The sequence below is a fragment of the Glossina fuscipes genome, unplaced genomic scaffold, assembly GCF_014805625.2.
Source record: "Glossina fuscipes isolate IAEA_lab_2018 unplaced genomic scaffold, Yale_Gfus_2 28, whole genome shotgun sequence".
In the NCBI taxonomy this organism is placed as follows: Eukaryota; Metazoa; Arthropoda; class Insecta; order Diptera; family Glossinidae; genus Glossina; species Glossina fuscipes.
Window position 1 is genome coordinate 11,998,120 of NW_023998423.1, and position 15,664 is coordinate 12,013,783.

At 34.1% G+C, this 15,664-nt stretch overlaps 1 protein-coding gene across 1 annotated transcript; it reads left to right on the plus strand.

Annotated features, from left to right (window-relative positions):
* Positions 1–716: 716 nt before the first annotated feature.
* LOC119636765 lies at positions 717–2,955 on the plus strand. The gene is made up of 9 exons (XM_038032363.1): positions 717–983; positions 1,109–1,174; positions 2,075–2,137; positions 2,204–2,236; positions 2,316–2,345; positions 2,437–2,457; positions 2,546–2,602; positions 2,676–2,705; positions 2,768–2,955. The coding sequence occupies exons 1-9, from the start codon at positions 876–878 to the stop codon at positions 2,828–2,830; spliced, it is 471 nt and encodes a 156-aa protein (XP_037888291.1). The 5' UTR covers positions 717–875; the 3' UTR covers positions 2,831–2,955.
* The last annotated feature ends 12,709 nt before the right edge of the window (positions 2,956–15,664 follow it).

Genomic DNA, 15,664 nt, shown 5'->3' on the forward strand with positions numbered 1-15,664 from the left:
CTGGACCAATTGGGCTTCTAACGGTAACTGTAAAAATAAAGAGCTATTGTGAACGAGTTAATCCGCAGCCGAGTCTTGTGTTCATTTCGTTCAAAATGTATATTTTTATATTTCATTCCCTGTACTTCTTTGACAGAGTACATAAAATGTTACCTTTTAAATATTTCTCTTAAAAGACTACGTTCGAGTTAACTTTAAAGGAAAAGACTCTTCTAACTTTCTACGAGATTGCGACAGTAAGAATCGATAAATAATAGTTGAAGCAAAGATTTCCATTAACTCACTAGATTCGCAATTAAGATAGAGCTTTCCTTCCGCCTTTCTCCATTAGATTGTACATAAAAAAATTTCATAGAAATTATACATCGAGTATGCTAATCGCACCAGTCTATCTTCGGTCTTGTTTAACCTTCTCTAACCCGTTCAACATGCAATGGAAAATTTTCCCAAAAAATGTTTACTTCAATAGCGTGCATGTTAAAGATAAATGATTAACTAAACGCAATTAAATAGAAAATATTGTTTTTAACAATTTAATTATACTTAATTTTTTTTTTTTTTTTTTTAATTTTCCAAAAATTAATCCTTTGTTTTTTTTTTCTGTGTTATCAAAAATCAATGCAATTCAAGCGGGAATTTTTCAATTATTTCGAATTTGCTTTTTTTTCAAAATTCGTTCATGTATAAATGGCGAACCCTTACTGGCGGGCATCATCAGTCGTTTTCTATTATTCAAGTCTCTAGTGTGATATACAATTTCATACGCGAAATAATTTTTGGGCAATTATTCAAATTTTGAAATTGAAATCTTTTTTTTAATTGAAAAATTTCCAAGTGGCATAACTATCGGTAGTGATAGTATTTCAACGAAAATCATGCAGCATTTAATAAAAGTGTTTGGTTTTATAACTTTGTTTATGCTGATTGCGTTGACTTACAACGGTCGACAGTCTTCAGTTAACGCGAACTCCTTGCATTCGAAAGTAAGTAAGAAGTGCTTGAAATGAAATAAAAAAAATTTGAATTTTAAAGAGAGAATTACAGAAGCTTTTCAAGGAAATCGCAAAGGAAAATAGTAAACATTTTCAAATTGCTATCGTCTTTTCAGATGGCTGAATTTTCTCATAGAATGAGGAGTGACGTTCCTGAACTTCATGCAGACGAAGAACCCCATGTAAGTGCTTTGTGATATATTTTTATTGTGAAATGAACTCAGCTTATGCTAGTTATGAGGAGCACAAAATTATTTGCAGAATGGCTTGTGCGTATTTTTGATAAGAACTCTGCAAGATATTGTGTTTTCGAAAGACTTGCATAAAACTTTTTGATATTAGAGCATTGCTCTTAAGAAGGGTAAACACTCGATTTCATATGCCAAGAGCCATACATTTAAGTTGATTGTCCTCTGGACAGAACCTGTAGTCTAAATGTTGCAAACAGCCATAAAAAGGTTCTTTAAACCAACATAAGAATTGTCGCCCTGCAGGCAACAACCGCACAGTTTCCAACGCGTACATCTGCTCAAAATTAGTGTACAATTGACTTATGCCAACAGAAGAAGTCGACTGTGTACACCAAAGTATTCAGAATTCGAGCGGTGACAAGCATGCGTACCTCCTGGACTCGGTTTATGCATAGCACCTACGGGTTCTTAAAAGATAAAGGCGGTTTATCAAACAACTCCTTCTTCCTCCTTTTGAAGTTTCCCATGCACTTCATGATACGCTATAGCTACGGATGGTTATCTTCCCGCTTTACTCGCCTTTTAAACCATCTATCTGCTACGGCTTTTTGCGCCGGTCCAAGTGTTATCACGTATATATATAAAAATACGCAACAGTCTGCTTCACCGTTCCTCTCTCTATAATATGTCCTCTATAATAAAACCATGTCCTCTATTGGAAAAGCATTGAGTAAAATAACGTAATAAGCTGGGTGAGGAAAACGAGGCTATATTTTGCAAGCATCTAATAGCAACGTCTGCTGATAGATGTAATCAGCGAAACTAGTGAAAAAGTTAAACTACTCTGAGTTTATTGCAAATGTTCATAGGATTATCTTCGTTTAATTGCAGCCGCCAGAAGTTACCAGGAAACGTCGTGAAGCTGCTGCAGATCCTCAGCCACAGCAGCCGGAAGTATGTAACTTTTTATGTTACTATGACTTTATGAAATCATATATTTTAAATTATTTTCTATTTCAGAGCGAATCCAAGATGGCCTCTCCACAAAACGCGGTAAGTAAAAAAAATTTTGGTTTACATCTATACATAATTCTGATAATATCGGTATGGTTTGTTTCTTTATTTCTAACAGCAAAGTGATGATTCCGCTCAAGGACCTAAGGTAAGTTGTAAAGAAATCATTTTTCAAGTTTTCTCAAAATTCAAATGATTTTAATTTTTTTTTTCTCTCTGTACAATCTGTGTTAAAACAGGCTAATCAACAACAAACCAGGGTGAGTTGAGATTATTCAAAAAGTAAAAAAAAGAATTGATTTATTAATAATAAAAATATTGTTTTTTTTTTCCTCCAATTTTTATTAGACTCGTCGCCAGGCACCACCCGAACAACCACCTAGTCGCAAATTTAATGCTGATATGGTAAGAAACATTTATTGATTAAAAAAGCATAATTAACTACCATTTTCTTCGTACTTTTTAATTACGTTTGCAGAGCGAGGACAAAGGATCCGGCATGATGCGTGTAAGTGAATAATTATTTAAGTTTTTTTGAAGAATTCTTACAAAATGTTATCGCTTTTCTAGACTAAACGTCAGATGCCAGCTCCTCCGTCCCCACCCGAGGGTATGCCAATGCCACCGATGTAAATTTAATTTATCGGAACCAGTATAAACAAAGTCCTATAGGTTCATACAAAAAAAGGGTTTAAAAGTTTAAACAGAGGGTCATACAGAATGTTTCATTAAAACTGTAAAAAAATAAATAATTCCAGCAAAGTTAGATATTAAGGATCACGCAAACAAATAAAAACCCAGCACAATATTTAAAATTAAAAAAAATCGCTTTACTTGAGTGTAAAAGGATTAATATATCATAAAAGAGACAGGGAGATCTTTCTAAGGGAAACATATGTCCTTGAAGATCATTCGTCTCATAGGTAGGTTGTATTTTTCAATTAAGAGCAAAATGACTTTACCTAAATCCCAATAGAATCTCACGGAATAAGTAAGTGTATTATCATCAAAGCGAGCGTTGAGCGGACATGAGGCCGACCTGTGTCTCGAAACAACTCGATAAAAACTAGTTATAAAGATTTTAATGTTAATTGCAAATTCGATAATTTACTTACATCTCTATGTTCACTTTCTCGATCATGCTTGCGTGTGCATGCTCTAACATGCAACGCGTAACGTATAAAACCTGCGAAGTTTTTTTTTTGAGAGAGGCGCCGAAAGCATTTATTTGTAACGAAAAATCTTCGAGAAAAGGGGTGAAGCAGTATATCCGCGTGGAGAAGCGTATTTCTATGTACATTGGTGTGTAAAAATTGCTACAAAATTTTTATAATGACTAAATAAGGAAATTATATTTGATCGTGATCGAATATTTTACACCCACCATCGTTGCCCTAAAAAAAGGCAAAAAAGGTAAAGGAACTAAGTTTTCATGCGCTATACTAGGGTGCGTAGGCACGTGGGCGTTTAGGCCAAAGAAGGAAAATCTGCTTCCCATTCTGCACCTAACATAAGCAATTGGAGTTCGAGTATGTCTTTGCCTTTTGTTTAAAAATCAAGCAAAAAGCCTTATAATGCTTGGTGTAGGGAAGACATTTCTCCTTTATTTATTTATTTTTTTTTTCCAAATAAGCCTGATTAGGAAGATACTATGAGAAAATTTTCTTAAATTCGCCTGTTTTTCTTACATTCCAGCCCACATTCAGTTAAACCGTTCAAAACGCTTGCAAAACATTTACTTTAAAGTGATGGTATACTTGGCATATGTAATAAAGCTTAAAGAGATCGTATTTATGTAGCAAATGCCAATACATAAGCATTATTACTTTGAAGCATCCAGGCGTACAAAGAGCAATACGAATAAGTGCATTGCCTGGTTTGTTCTCAGACATAGTTATTATTATTGTAATTTCAATTCTTTTTTTTCTCATATTCATTAGACGGAAACCATAATGTGCACAGCGAAGCGACAAAAATATTGTTTAAATGTGTAAATTTAAAGTGCTTGTGTACAAGTGTGTGAATGAATATATTCACATGTCCTCCTATAATGCTAACAATGCATTTGATAGCATATACATACGAACAAGTCTACTTAGAATCAAACGAAATCTTTGAGTATTTGGTTACAATTCCATGAGCAGCAAGCAAGCCAAGCCAGCCCAGTCAGTCTTTGAGTCAATATTGTTTTCTGTTCTTGTTGTTGTTATTGTTGTTATTGTTGTTGTTTACTTATGGTTGCCTTTGGTTGCAATATGTATGCAGAATGACGTTCCATTTCTTCTTTTTTTAAATTGTCGTTTACTTAAGTGGTGTTGTTTGCATAAAATTGTAATACAATATTCTTTAAATTGCGAGTGAATGTTATAGCAAATAAAAGGTACGAGCACACAAACACAAATATGCACCAATACCAAAGCCAATGTATATTCTACGCTCAGTTATTCGTATAGGAATGCATGCACATGTCTGCTCGCACATACATACATGAAAATGAGTAAGCTATGTGCGCCTTCAGGAGTATTTGGCATACTCAACATTTCAACATAATGTGTTCACTAGTCATTTGTTTGCCAGCTGTGTTCGTGTGTGTGTGTGTGTGTGTGTCAAATTTTCGATTCGAAGCTCAACGGTCTTTTTCACAATTCTAGTAAATATTTTGTAGGGAAGAAAGCAGCTTGTCGTCTCTTTTTCTATTTTTATTTTCCACGCTATTCCTATTAAAATATTTGTTTTTGCCCTTATCTCTCTTTCTCTCTCTCTCTCTCTCTCTCTCTCGCTCCATCTATTAACCTCTGTATATTTCCCTCTTTTGTTACTTCTCTGTCTTTGCTTTCGAATTTTTTTTTCATTTATATTGAACGTTTTATTTTATTCTTGATCTTTATCTTGCTCTTTGTCTTTGTCTTCTTTTTTATCTACAGCTTTGCTTCAGGCCTTGTTATGTCTACTCCTATACGCATCCACTTGATCATGGCTATGTCCATTTGTATCATGATCTTTATCTATATCCCCTACTAATTATAATCTTTATCTTTATTTTCCACTCCATCTCCATTTCTGCCTTTATATCTGCTTCCATCTCTATGCCTGTCTCTATCTCTTTTCGTTTCTATATCTACCTTCAATGTCATCACATTCCTTATATCAATTCCATTTTTTTATTTTTTTTTTCAAACATGGATGAACAGTGTGCTACAAACTCGTGGCTTTAAGAATTATAATACAAATATCCAACAACATAAGCTTCGATTATTTGACTGTAAGTTTGTATTGATCAATGACGAGATCACCATTCACTCTCCTGCTTAGTTACAGTTAGGAGTTCAAACAGGACAAACACCCCAGAGCCAGCGCCCATTACCTGATTGTAAGTTTGTATTGATCAATGACGAGTTCACCATTTACTCTCCTGCTTAGTTACAGTTAGAAGTTCGCTCTCTAGGGCAATTTTCTCAATTCTCGTTTTCTTTGAATGTCACTCCGTCTAAATGATCTCTTTCCAGATCAATTAAAAATGATCGAATCTAACTTAAACTCTATTCATGTTTTTCTCTACACGTTCTTCTATAGCCCTATGATCGTTTGACTCTATTCATTGGTTTGTCATCTTTTCTCATTTCTTTGCCATATACCAGTCAATGTATAATATTTAGCGGAGAAAGCACACAGAAATTTCTTTCTTTCCAAGCCAATATTTTGAGGAAATTCGAGTCATTCTGTCTAAGTAAATGATTATCTATTCGTTAAAAATATGATTTTTAGTTATAAACATCTTTCGCTTCAAAATTCGTGTTGTTGCAACTGATATAAGTTATTGTTACATTCGATTTGTGGATCTAGAAGTTCTGTCATTGAACGGCTGGACATGGCTATATGAGCCTAAAATGTTAGAATTGTTCAGAATATAATGAGTTTTTTTCAATTATTGAAACCAAAAGTGAGGATAAGGTTAGCGAGATATTTTGTTCGCTTTCGAACGGTTCAACCGGTAAAACACAGCGGGACCGCGCTTGGCAATAAAATTTGAATAATTGCAGAGCAACATAAACGTGGATAATGAAACCTAAAAAATGATGATTTTTAGAGTCAAACCGTTGTAAACGCTCCGACAAACTTAGTAAACTGGCATTGCATTGATGGAAGGTATAAATATATTGCATTACCATATAAGCATTCAGTAACAATATTACTATATGCAGAATGTGTACTTGTTTGCGCGAACCAGAATATTGCAAAAGGATTTCATTGCATTTTCAAATAAGTCGTTTGTTGTTTTCGAGGGAACACTTCTTTTTCCGGATTTTCTTTTATTCCTTTTTCTTTACGTATAAATATCTATCGCACACATGCACTATAATGTACGCTAATGTATACGTACATATGCATATATGTATGTTCGCATGCATGCATGTATGTATGTATGTATGTATGTATGAGAATGCAAAATATATATAATGTATGTGTACATTTAAGTACTTCCATATGTGCATATGTAAAGTTAACTGGAGAATAGGTTAAGAATATTTTCCCGATGTCTTTACAACGAATTCATAACACCTTACCAGTTTGTTTAGCAACTCGGTCCCAGTTACTGTCTAATGCCATTATGACATAAATTAGCTTAAGTTATTGCAGCGAAACAATTTTCTAATGAAATTGACTTTGTCTTGTCTCTAACTATGCGTAGCGACCGAATTTTCTTGCGGAGCAAAATAACAAAAGAAAACAAAATTAAAATTAAGAAACACAAATGTAGGTTGAAAATGCTTACATACATAAATATAAGTTAAATTATCTTCGTACATGTTTTATATATATATATATATATATTTATATACATATGATTTTTATTATTGTGGTTTTATTTGTTCCGTTGTTTGGTGCCACAGGACGAAGAAACCAGTTGGGTAAAAGTCTGACAACTTATGAATTTTCAAAAGTTTTCTTGCGTTTTTATTGCGAAAATATTTTAAATATTAATAAAAAGAAAGAAAAGGCAACAAATTGACGAAAAAGAACGATACGAGATAAAACCAGAGCTGAGTAAGTCTTAATTTAGCGGTTAAGTTGAATTTGAGAAAAGGGGCGAAAAATAATTTTTTAAATCTTTTAATATCGGAAATTTAATTTATATTAAAAGAAAAATAAAATAAATTAAAATTGAACTTAAAATTTTATCAAATAAAATGAAAACCATGAAAAAAGACATACCACATAACAAGCCTGACGTTCAAGGTTCTTCTGCCCCTTTGCTTATTATAGTGATATTATTATGTAATAAAGGTACAAAGCGCATAAAGCGAACAATGCTAGAATGAAGAATGCTTTCTGAGGATAACGAGAAGCGCTTTTCAGCTAAGTGGTTTTAATGTTCCCTGGCCGCCATACAGGGCCGAATGTCTTCATGATCGGCAAGTATGATATGAGATATATTAGCATCATTCGGCTCAGCAATGTTAACCGTTCTTGGGCAGCATTGGAGTGAGCATGGTCACGCTGAAAAATCAAGCTGTAATCTCCGCCACTCTGCTCTTTTCATTGTTGATAGCATTTTTCGGCGATAGTTTTTTTGACTTGCTGCACCTTCATCCTAAGTAAGGGTGCCATTTATGACGGACTTAGCTGTCATTTCATTCTTTTTTTTTTTTTTTTTTTAATATGACCTATCACCCAGGATATGTCAGCTCTTAGTCGGCAGAATATCGGCTGCGTGAGGATTGGTGTTGTGACTTTGCCGACTTTGAGCACTCCGAGCTCTATCGGAGTTCAGACTTGAACTTCTCGAACAGTAACTTGGTAGTCGCAGTTCTTACCTACTGGGCTACTCATGCAGAACGTTTGCTTTATATCATGGTTTGTTTAGCTTTGAATATTATAGGATATGCTCTCTTCTTTACCCGTCAAGAGTTAGTAGCATTTTCTTCCCAATTAGACAGGAATAGCAGAGCCCATTGTAAACGCGACTATTGTGGTCGACAACGATACGTTGGACTCGCTTCCACAGAATGAAATGAAGCGAGAATTACGCTTTAACATGAAGCTTATGATCTGCTTCGATTTAACGGTACGAGCGATCATTATTGCAAAATGTGCTTATATGTGCAAAGTTTAGACATCATTTTTAAAGTCATCTCTACTTACATAAAACTCATCTGCTAAAGAGCCAAAACCATGTAAACTTCTTCTTAAAAAAAGCGATTTCAATATAATTAGCGACACAAAATTGTCCTTTTTATGCTGTGGTCAGCATGGAAAGAGATATGATAAATTACTCGTACCGCGTGCAATGTTCAATATTGATCATAGCTTAACATTGAAGTGCTCTCGCAGAAATTCTAAAAACTCTGCAAGGCAATCTTCGAGAATCCGAAGCAGTAATGAATTCAGATTAGGGTCCAGTTCATACTCCGGAGATGTTCCGGGTTAACGGAGATATTTCTAAACAGATTTAATATATTACAAGAACCGCCTAGAGATCTCACCTCCTGTCTACCTAAAAGGAAAATTACTGTATGTTAGACAAATCTGTCAAACATGCTCGAGCTTGTGCATTACCGTAACCAATAAAACGCAAAGTGTAATCAAAATTCGTTGACTTACACATATATTATTATTATTATAACATGTTTTTCATTTTTTTTTTTTTTTTTTTTCATTTCCATTTTCTTCCATCCCTAAGGTCTTAAATAAAAAAGAAAAACAAAGCAACCGAAAGAGATAAGTTTTAAGATAAAAAATTGAAAGTAGTTAAACTTTTTAGTCACAAAAACCGTAAGTTTTAATGAGAAACTCTTTTCTTTTAAATATGTTAACTGAAAGTTGAAAGATTTTATAGTTTTACTGCTGCTAACAATCGCATCATTATTGTTGCCGTGATGGAACTTTATTCAGTTCTGGCTTATTGGTTTTCCACGACTCTGGGTACAATGCACATTAAAAACTTATATATTAATTTAATTTTTTTTTTTTTTCATTGAAAAAAAACCTTTCCCCTTGTTGGGCTTACTAAAGGAAGATATTTGACTTAACCGGAAATTTTTGGTTCAACTCCACAAAATATTTGATGTTTTTTTTTTTTTTTTATTTATTTTCGCTAACTACTCTTAGTGAAATAAAAAATGATTCTGGGAAAAACGAATCCCCCTAGACCACTATTCCGAGTGCACGCGATAACTTGGCAAATATGTTATAAACAGCATTTGCAAGTAGAAATGCTCAAAGCCGTTCCAGGGAAAAGAAAAGTTTTTTTCCAAACTGATATTTAAAACTTTAAACACTTGCTTCTTCAGTGTTAGATTCGTTCGCTTTAAACACTTAACTGAAGCTTTAACAATGAGAGTGAGCTCCAGTCAGCATCCAGCCTTTACTTGTTTATTGTTTTTCTTTTTATATTGTATGAGCAATTTCTGAACAATTTTTTTTTTTTTTTTTGTAAACGAAAGAAGCTGAAATTCATTCTAAATTCAAATTTTAAATCAATTTCTCAAGATATTCGCTAGACTACGTTAGGTTACAATGAAAAGTCGAAGCGGTTTTTTCCACGGTAAGGAGCTTCTTTTTGAAGGCTGCTCTCCTCAAACGATTCGAAACTGCCAAGCGCTTGAAGTTTATTGCCTCCGCTATTTCCTGGCAGTTGCAAAATTTCATCGACTTTTCCAATGACTGCGTGATGTGCGTCCTTGAAATTTTCGAAACGAAATCGAGGCAGTCACTCCTGTGTCCTTCGCTCACTCACCCCATTCTCAGCGTACACTTCACATACTGTTCGGTATGTTTTTTTTTTTGGCAACATTTTTATCTTTTTTGTAGTAAAAAAAAGCATCATACGGTGTATTTCTTCGGATATTTTACTCATTTCAAAATCGATATAACTTTTTATACGAGCAAAGAATAAGAAAACTATCTTCTGCTAAAATGTCGCGTTTTAAACACATGTTCATTCGAGACAAACAGGTGAGTGTTGACCGTTATCTAGGCAACAACACTATCCCGGGGAAAAAACCGCGAAGAGTTCTCCATATGATCTATTGTTTTGGGAACATTATTGTTTTCTCATGCTATAAACTAAATTGTGACCTGGACCGCCAACATGATCAGAGAAGTTCGAGAGAAGGAAGAATTGTTTAGCCAAAGCTATGATACCTTTACATTGGTTTTGAAATGCCTGAAAAAAATTTTTGACTTACCTTGAAGTTGATGCTCTCAAAAAAGTCACCTCGATGTCAAATAAAATACTAAATGATTGATATGCGTATGGAAAACTCTGTTCAAAATAAAAGTCTTATCTCTTGCAGATATATATATAAAATCGTATCACTAAACTATTCAGTGAGCTTTTGTTTTCATGCCTTCACAAACATATCAAAATTTTTGGTAGCAACAACTCATTTATCCATTCACATTCATTCCGCTGGACGATCGTGACAAACTCGAGTTGTCCGAGAATCCCTGGGTGGCCATTCAATGTCAGAATTTTATGAAATTAATAAAAAAATTCGATTTGATTGCTTATGTTTGTAACGAATCGCCTCCCTTTGCATGTTGTTGGCTTTAATCCTAATTTTAATTGAAACTGATAAGAGTGCAAACATATATCTCAGTGCCAAGCATTCACTAGCACACACTATTGCCAAATGACACCATTGACAAATAACAGCTTTAATGCTGTTGTTCAGTGATCAACAACAGTTGAAGAACGACAGCAATGTTTTCTGTTCTACAAGCATTATTTGCTCTGCCAAACCTTGGTTTCCCTTGAACAAAACCAGCTTATTCATATTTCCTCGTTAACCTTTGAATTATTGAGCCATTTGAACGATCTGCAACACGAAAACAACCAAATAAGAAAATTAAATTCGTTCGAGGCCGAATCCTTTATACCCATCACCGTATAACCCATAGATGGACAGACAAACATGTTTAAATCGATTTAGAATTTGACGGTGATTACGAATATATACACTTTATGTGGTCTCTGATGCTACCTTCTGGGCGTTGCAAATGTTTTGACAAACCGAATATACCCCTAGTACTTTGGTGATAGGTATAAAAACAATAAATTTTCCGAATATTGATTTTCAAGTTGGGATTACTTTAACTTTCCATTTCGAAAAATCCCTCTACTCTTAGGGAACTTGAAAAGAAAACTTGTCGTGAATGCTTACCAAAATTATTTTTAGGATTAAATCGACAGAATAGCATGTAACTTGTTTCCTAATATTAATCATTGCATTTTTGCACCTCTCAGAGTCTGCCAAATAATAAAAGGTTTATAGCGTTAAAAATATAAGTTAGAGCCGACATAGAGCAGGTACATACGTGATAGAAGGTAGCACTTTTCAAAGTGCTTTAAGACTTTTCTGGCATCGCACTGCCATATATATATAGGGGCATGTCATTGCGAAGTTCAGCCCGCAGGAAAGAGGACTTTATTTTTTTTTTTGCTCGTCGAAATTCCGTCCTGTCCGGATAGTAGTATATACATGAGGGAACCTCGGGTAAACACTTCCCCGCTACGACCACGTCACTCCTCACCCAAACAGACACGCAAACGGCTACGTACACCGTTCCCTCGCATGCATAACAGCTATCCTTCCCCTTCCCTTAAAGTAACTGCAGATGTTCTTTCTACAAACAATTCAAAATTCAACTCAAATTTACCAAGAAAAAAAAAAATTGTTCGTAAGGAAGTACGAAGAAAAATGAATAACATTATTACGTTGACAAAAGATGTCCTTCAATTGATCCGTTCTTTATTATATACTTCCCGATGAACAAATGACAAAAGGATTCTTTCAAGGACGCGAACGTGCGTATAAATACATGGATAAATTTCCAAGGGAAGATTACATTTTTTATATCGTAGTGAACGTATGAAAGCGTACGTGCCCCTGATTCCACATCAAAAGCCGAATCGATTTAAGCATGTCTGTCGGTCCGCCCGTCCATTTGTGTAATCTCAATAGTAAATATTTTTCTTCCGCAAAGATGAAGCTATCGGTTTCAAATTTGACAGAAAAATTCGAAGTTCTGACGTGCAGATTATATTGGAGAGGGGCCAAATCGGTCGAAGGAACAACATATCGTTTTCAAAAGAAAGGAAAAACTGATTTTTTGCCTATCGATCACAAACTACGGCCGATGAAACTATCAAAAATTTGCATGTATGTGCGTGCACGTAAGCGAACCTGTAGCGATTGTATAGAGAAAGGAAACCTATATTTTTTTGTCCAAGCCCTTATAAAGCCCAAAAGCAAACTCCAGCAACCTCTAAACCTCATAAACCATAGAAATTCTCGACCAATAACAAATTCGGAGTGCATCTAAGCATCTCAGCCTCTTCGTCTGTTTATCTGTTTGTCTGACAGTCTGTGCAATACAGATGATAAACAGGTTCCTATTCGTAGAAATGAAAATATCCCAAGGCAAGTCAAGAAATATCTTAACAGTGCAGCGTAAACTTTTTTACTCATTCCTCCTACACGAATTACGTGATAACACTTTTCATTTTCTACATAAATGGAGATGATCCAACCATGCCTATGCGATATTACAAAAAGTGAAAAGAGGGTGGGTATAAAAGATTCGGCCACAGCCGGATGTAATTTTCTTACTTGTTTTGATTATTTTGGGTTTTTAATTTCATTACGCGATCTAAAGAGATTCGAAAGGCAAAAAGTAAAATTCTTTTTCTCTCTTTTTTCTCCTTTTGTTGCATAGTTTCGTATCGTCGCTATGCTGTCACTTTATTAGTTAATCATTATTAAAGTATTTAAATAGAATTCAGGATTGAATTGCACAGATAATTAATATTGTCTGTTCCATCTTCGAAATTCTTTTCATCGCCTTCGCGGCCGAGTCACCAATAAAGTTAATTATCATGAAATAGACATTAAGCTAAATGCATCATTAAAATCAGAATTGAAATGTTCATGGTGAGGCCATTAAGTGTAGTTTTAAGAAGGAATACAAAAGAAAATGCTCTAGTAGAGGAAAATCTAACGACAAGAGCAAGAAAATCTTCTTAACTAAGTTTTTCGCTTCGTTTTGTTTTTCTCATTTCATTTTCTTTTTTTTTTTTGTTTTCCTTGTAGTTATTGGGGAAAAAAAGAAGCTATTAAATCAATGTTAAGAGTTTTCCACTGAAATCTATCCTTTATAAATATTATCAGAAAATTTATTTGACTTTTGCTCAGTTGCATTTTTTTACCGTTTAAATATATAAATTGGAAATTTAATTAGAAAATTTCGTAAAATACTAGCATAAAATAAATGCATTTTCGGCCATACTAATTCCCCTCCTTAACTCACTTATCTCACCATTTATCGCCCGCTTTTGCAACTATTGTATGACCCATGTCCACATTTCTAATGTCATATATCCTGACCGCACAATATTCGTTTAAAATTTTCATTTTCTACTTGAGTGCATTTTGTGTAACCTCTATCCAAAAGGTATTAGTGTACAGGGCACGACAGGTAACCGGGACAGATATATTTATATTTAGATTTATGCAAAAAGTTTACACATATATGCATATATATATATATATATATATATATATTCATAAAAATTTGTTGATATATATTATAAATGACAACAACATATGGTCAAAAGTTTGCATTGTTGAGCTGATTGTTGTTATTATTTTTGTTGATTACTTGATATGTTAGAGCGTTAAGCGTACCTGTAATTCGAAAATGTCAAAAATGCTGAAAACAGTCGCAAACTCCCTGGAATAGAATTTTACGAATGAAAAAAATTATTTTTGGAAAACATTTTTTCCAAAGGGAAGAAAAAATGAAGAAAAAGACGAAAAAAATTTAAAACAACTTCGCTGGTTTTTTTTTTTTTTTTTTTTGAATGCGATTGAAAGCGAATACACATGATAGCCTCAATAGAAACTCTTACACTAAGCAATGCTTACAGAATTCTCAAGTCAAAGAAAAAGAAAAAAAGTTAGTCAAGGCATTCGCAGAGATAACAAATGATATGAAGTCACGGTTTATGAATGAAAAGTTGACAATAAATGAGACGTTATGAAAAAGTCCTAAATCTCAGGAGGAAAGAGAATGAAGAAGAACATATAATCCTGAAAGGCAACCCTTACGATCTTGAGAGGACATGTGAATGGTAAAAATTAATGAAATATATACTACAATAAAAATGTATGGTAGCGTTAAAGTCCTTGTTCTCAAGACACTGTTTTGTAATCGGGCATGCAGCGTAGCTTGAACAATTTCCGTTCGAACTTTCAGTAAAATCTTTTAAATATTATTCTAAAGGAAAATATCGACGATATTTTTTATCATTTGTTATTGGAAGGGTAAGCTTTCTTTTATTTCAATTTATTTAAATTTACTAAAATCTATAAAACCATAGGTCATTATACATAATTACATTAGTATAAGTCATGGGCATCTAAAGAACTAAATTCTACTTGAATAATCATGTTGCTTTATCCCTAACCATTGTAATCGTTAGTTACCCTTATCAGACGTATTTAAGTGTTCAAGAATGAGGACCTCAAGATCAGCGATAGGACATAGGTTATAGTGAATGCTCAGTCAGTAAAAGCAACACACCATTCGTGCACCATGACTGCGCTACGATTATTCCCCATCTCTTTCTATTCCTCCACCTCTTCACGACCATCGGCGTGTTACACCTATAGGGGACATCCTCTGATCGGTCACATTAGGAAAAAAAAAGGAAATGCACAAAAATGCACTTGTTTCAATGAATTCATTGATTTTTGTTTATGATATGGCATTGTCCCTTTAAGGAATTGAAAAAACAAGCGCAAGATTATCATATCACTTATATTTCATTTAAATTAAAGCTTAAACTTACAATAAGTTATGAACGTAATTGTTTATAACTGTTGACAGATTCATTTTTTCTATCATCGTTAGGGCAAGAGGGCTTACACAAATATCCTCGCGTGAACTGTTAGCGTAGCAGTCAAGGCTATCAAGCACTGCTTTAAAGTAGATTTTTAATTATGACTTTTGTGGACGAAAATTCACATGTATATCTAGAAATAAATATTGAGCTCTAATCGATGCACTAACCTTTCCTAATGATGATATGTAAGCCGCAACTTTAACTTCTAATAGGCGTTAAGAGTAGAGAATTAAGCTCCGCACAGTGCATTGTTTTCAAACATAATATAAGCTTTTTTCTCTATATACCCATGAACGCAGGATCGGGGATCTATTCATTTTGTCAACACGTTTGCAACAAGGAAGCTTCAAAGACGCCATAAAGTATATATATTCTTGATCATCAACAAATCCTAAATCGATTTAAGCATTTCCGTCTGCGGGTCTGTCTGCCTGACCGCCTGTCCGTCTGTGTCATGTCTGTTATAACCACTCCCTTAGCCACAAAAATAAATCTATCGACTTTAAATTCGGCAGAAACATTGGAAGTTCTTGCGGATAGATTGCTACTGAAAATGG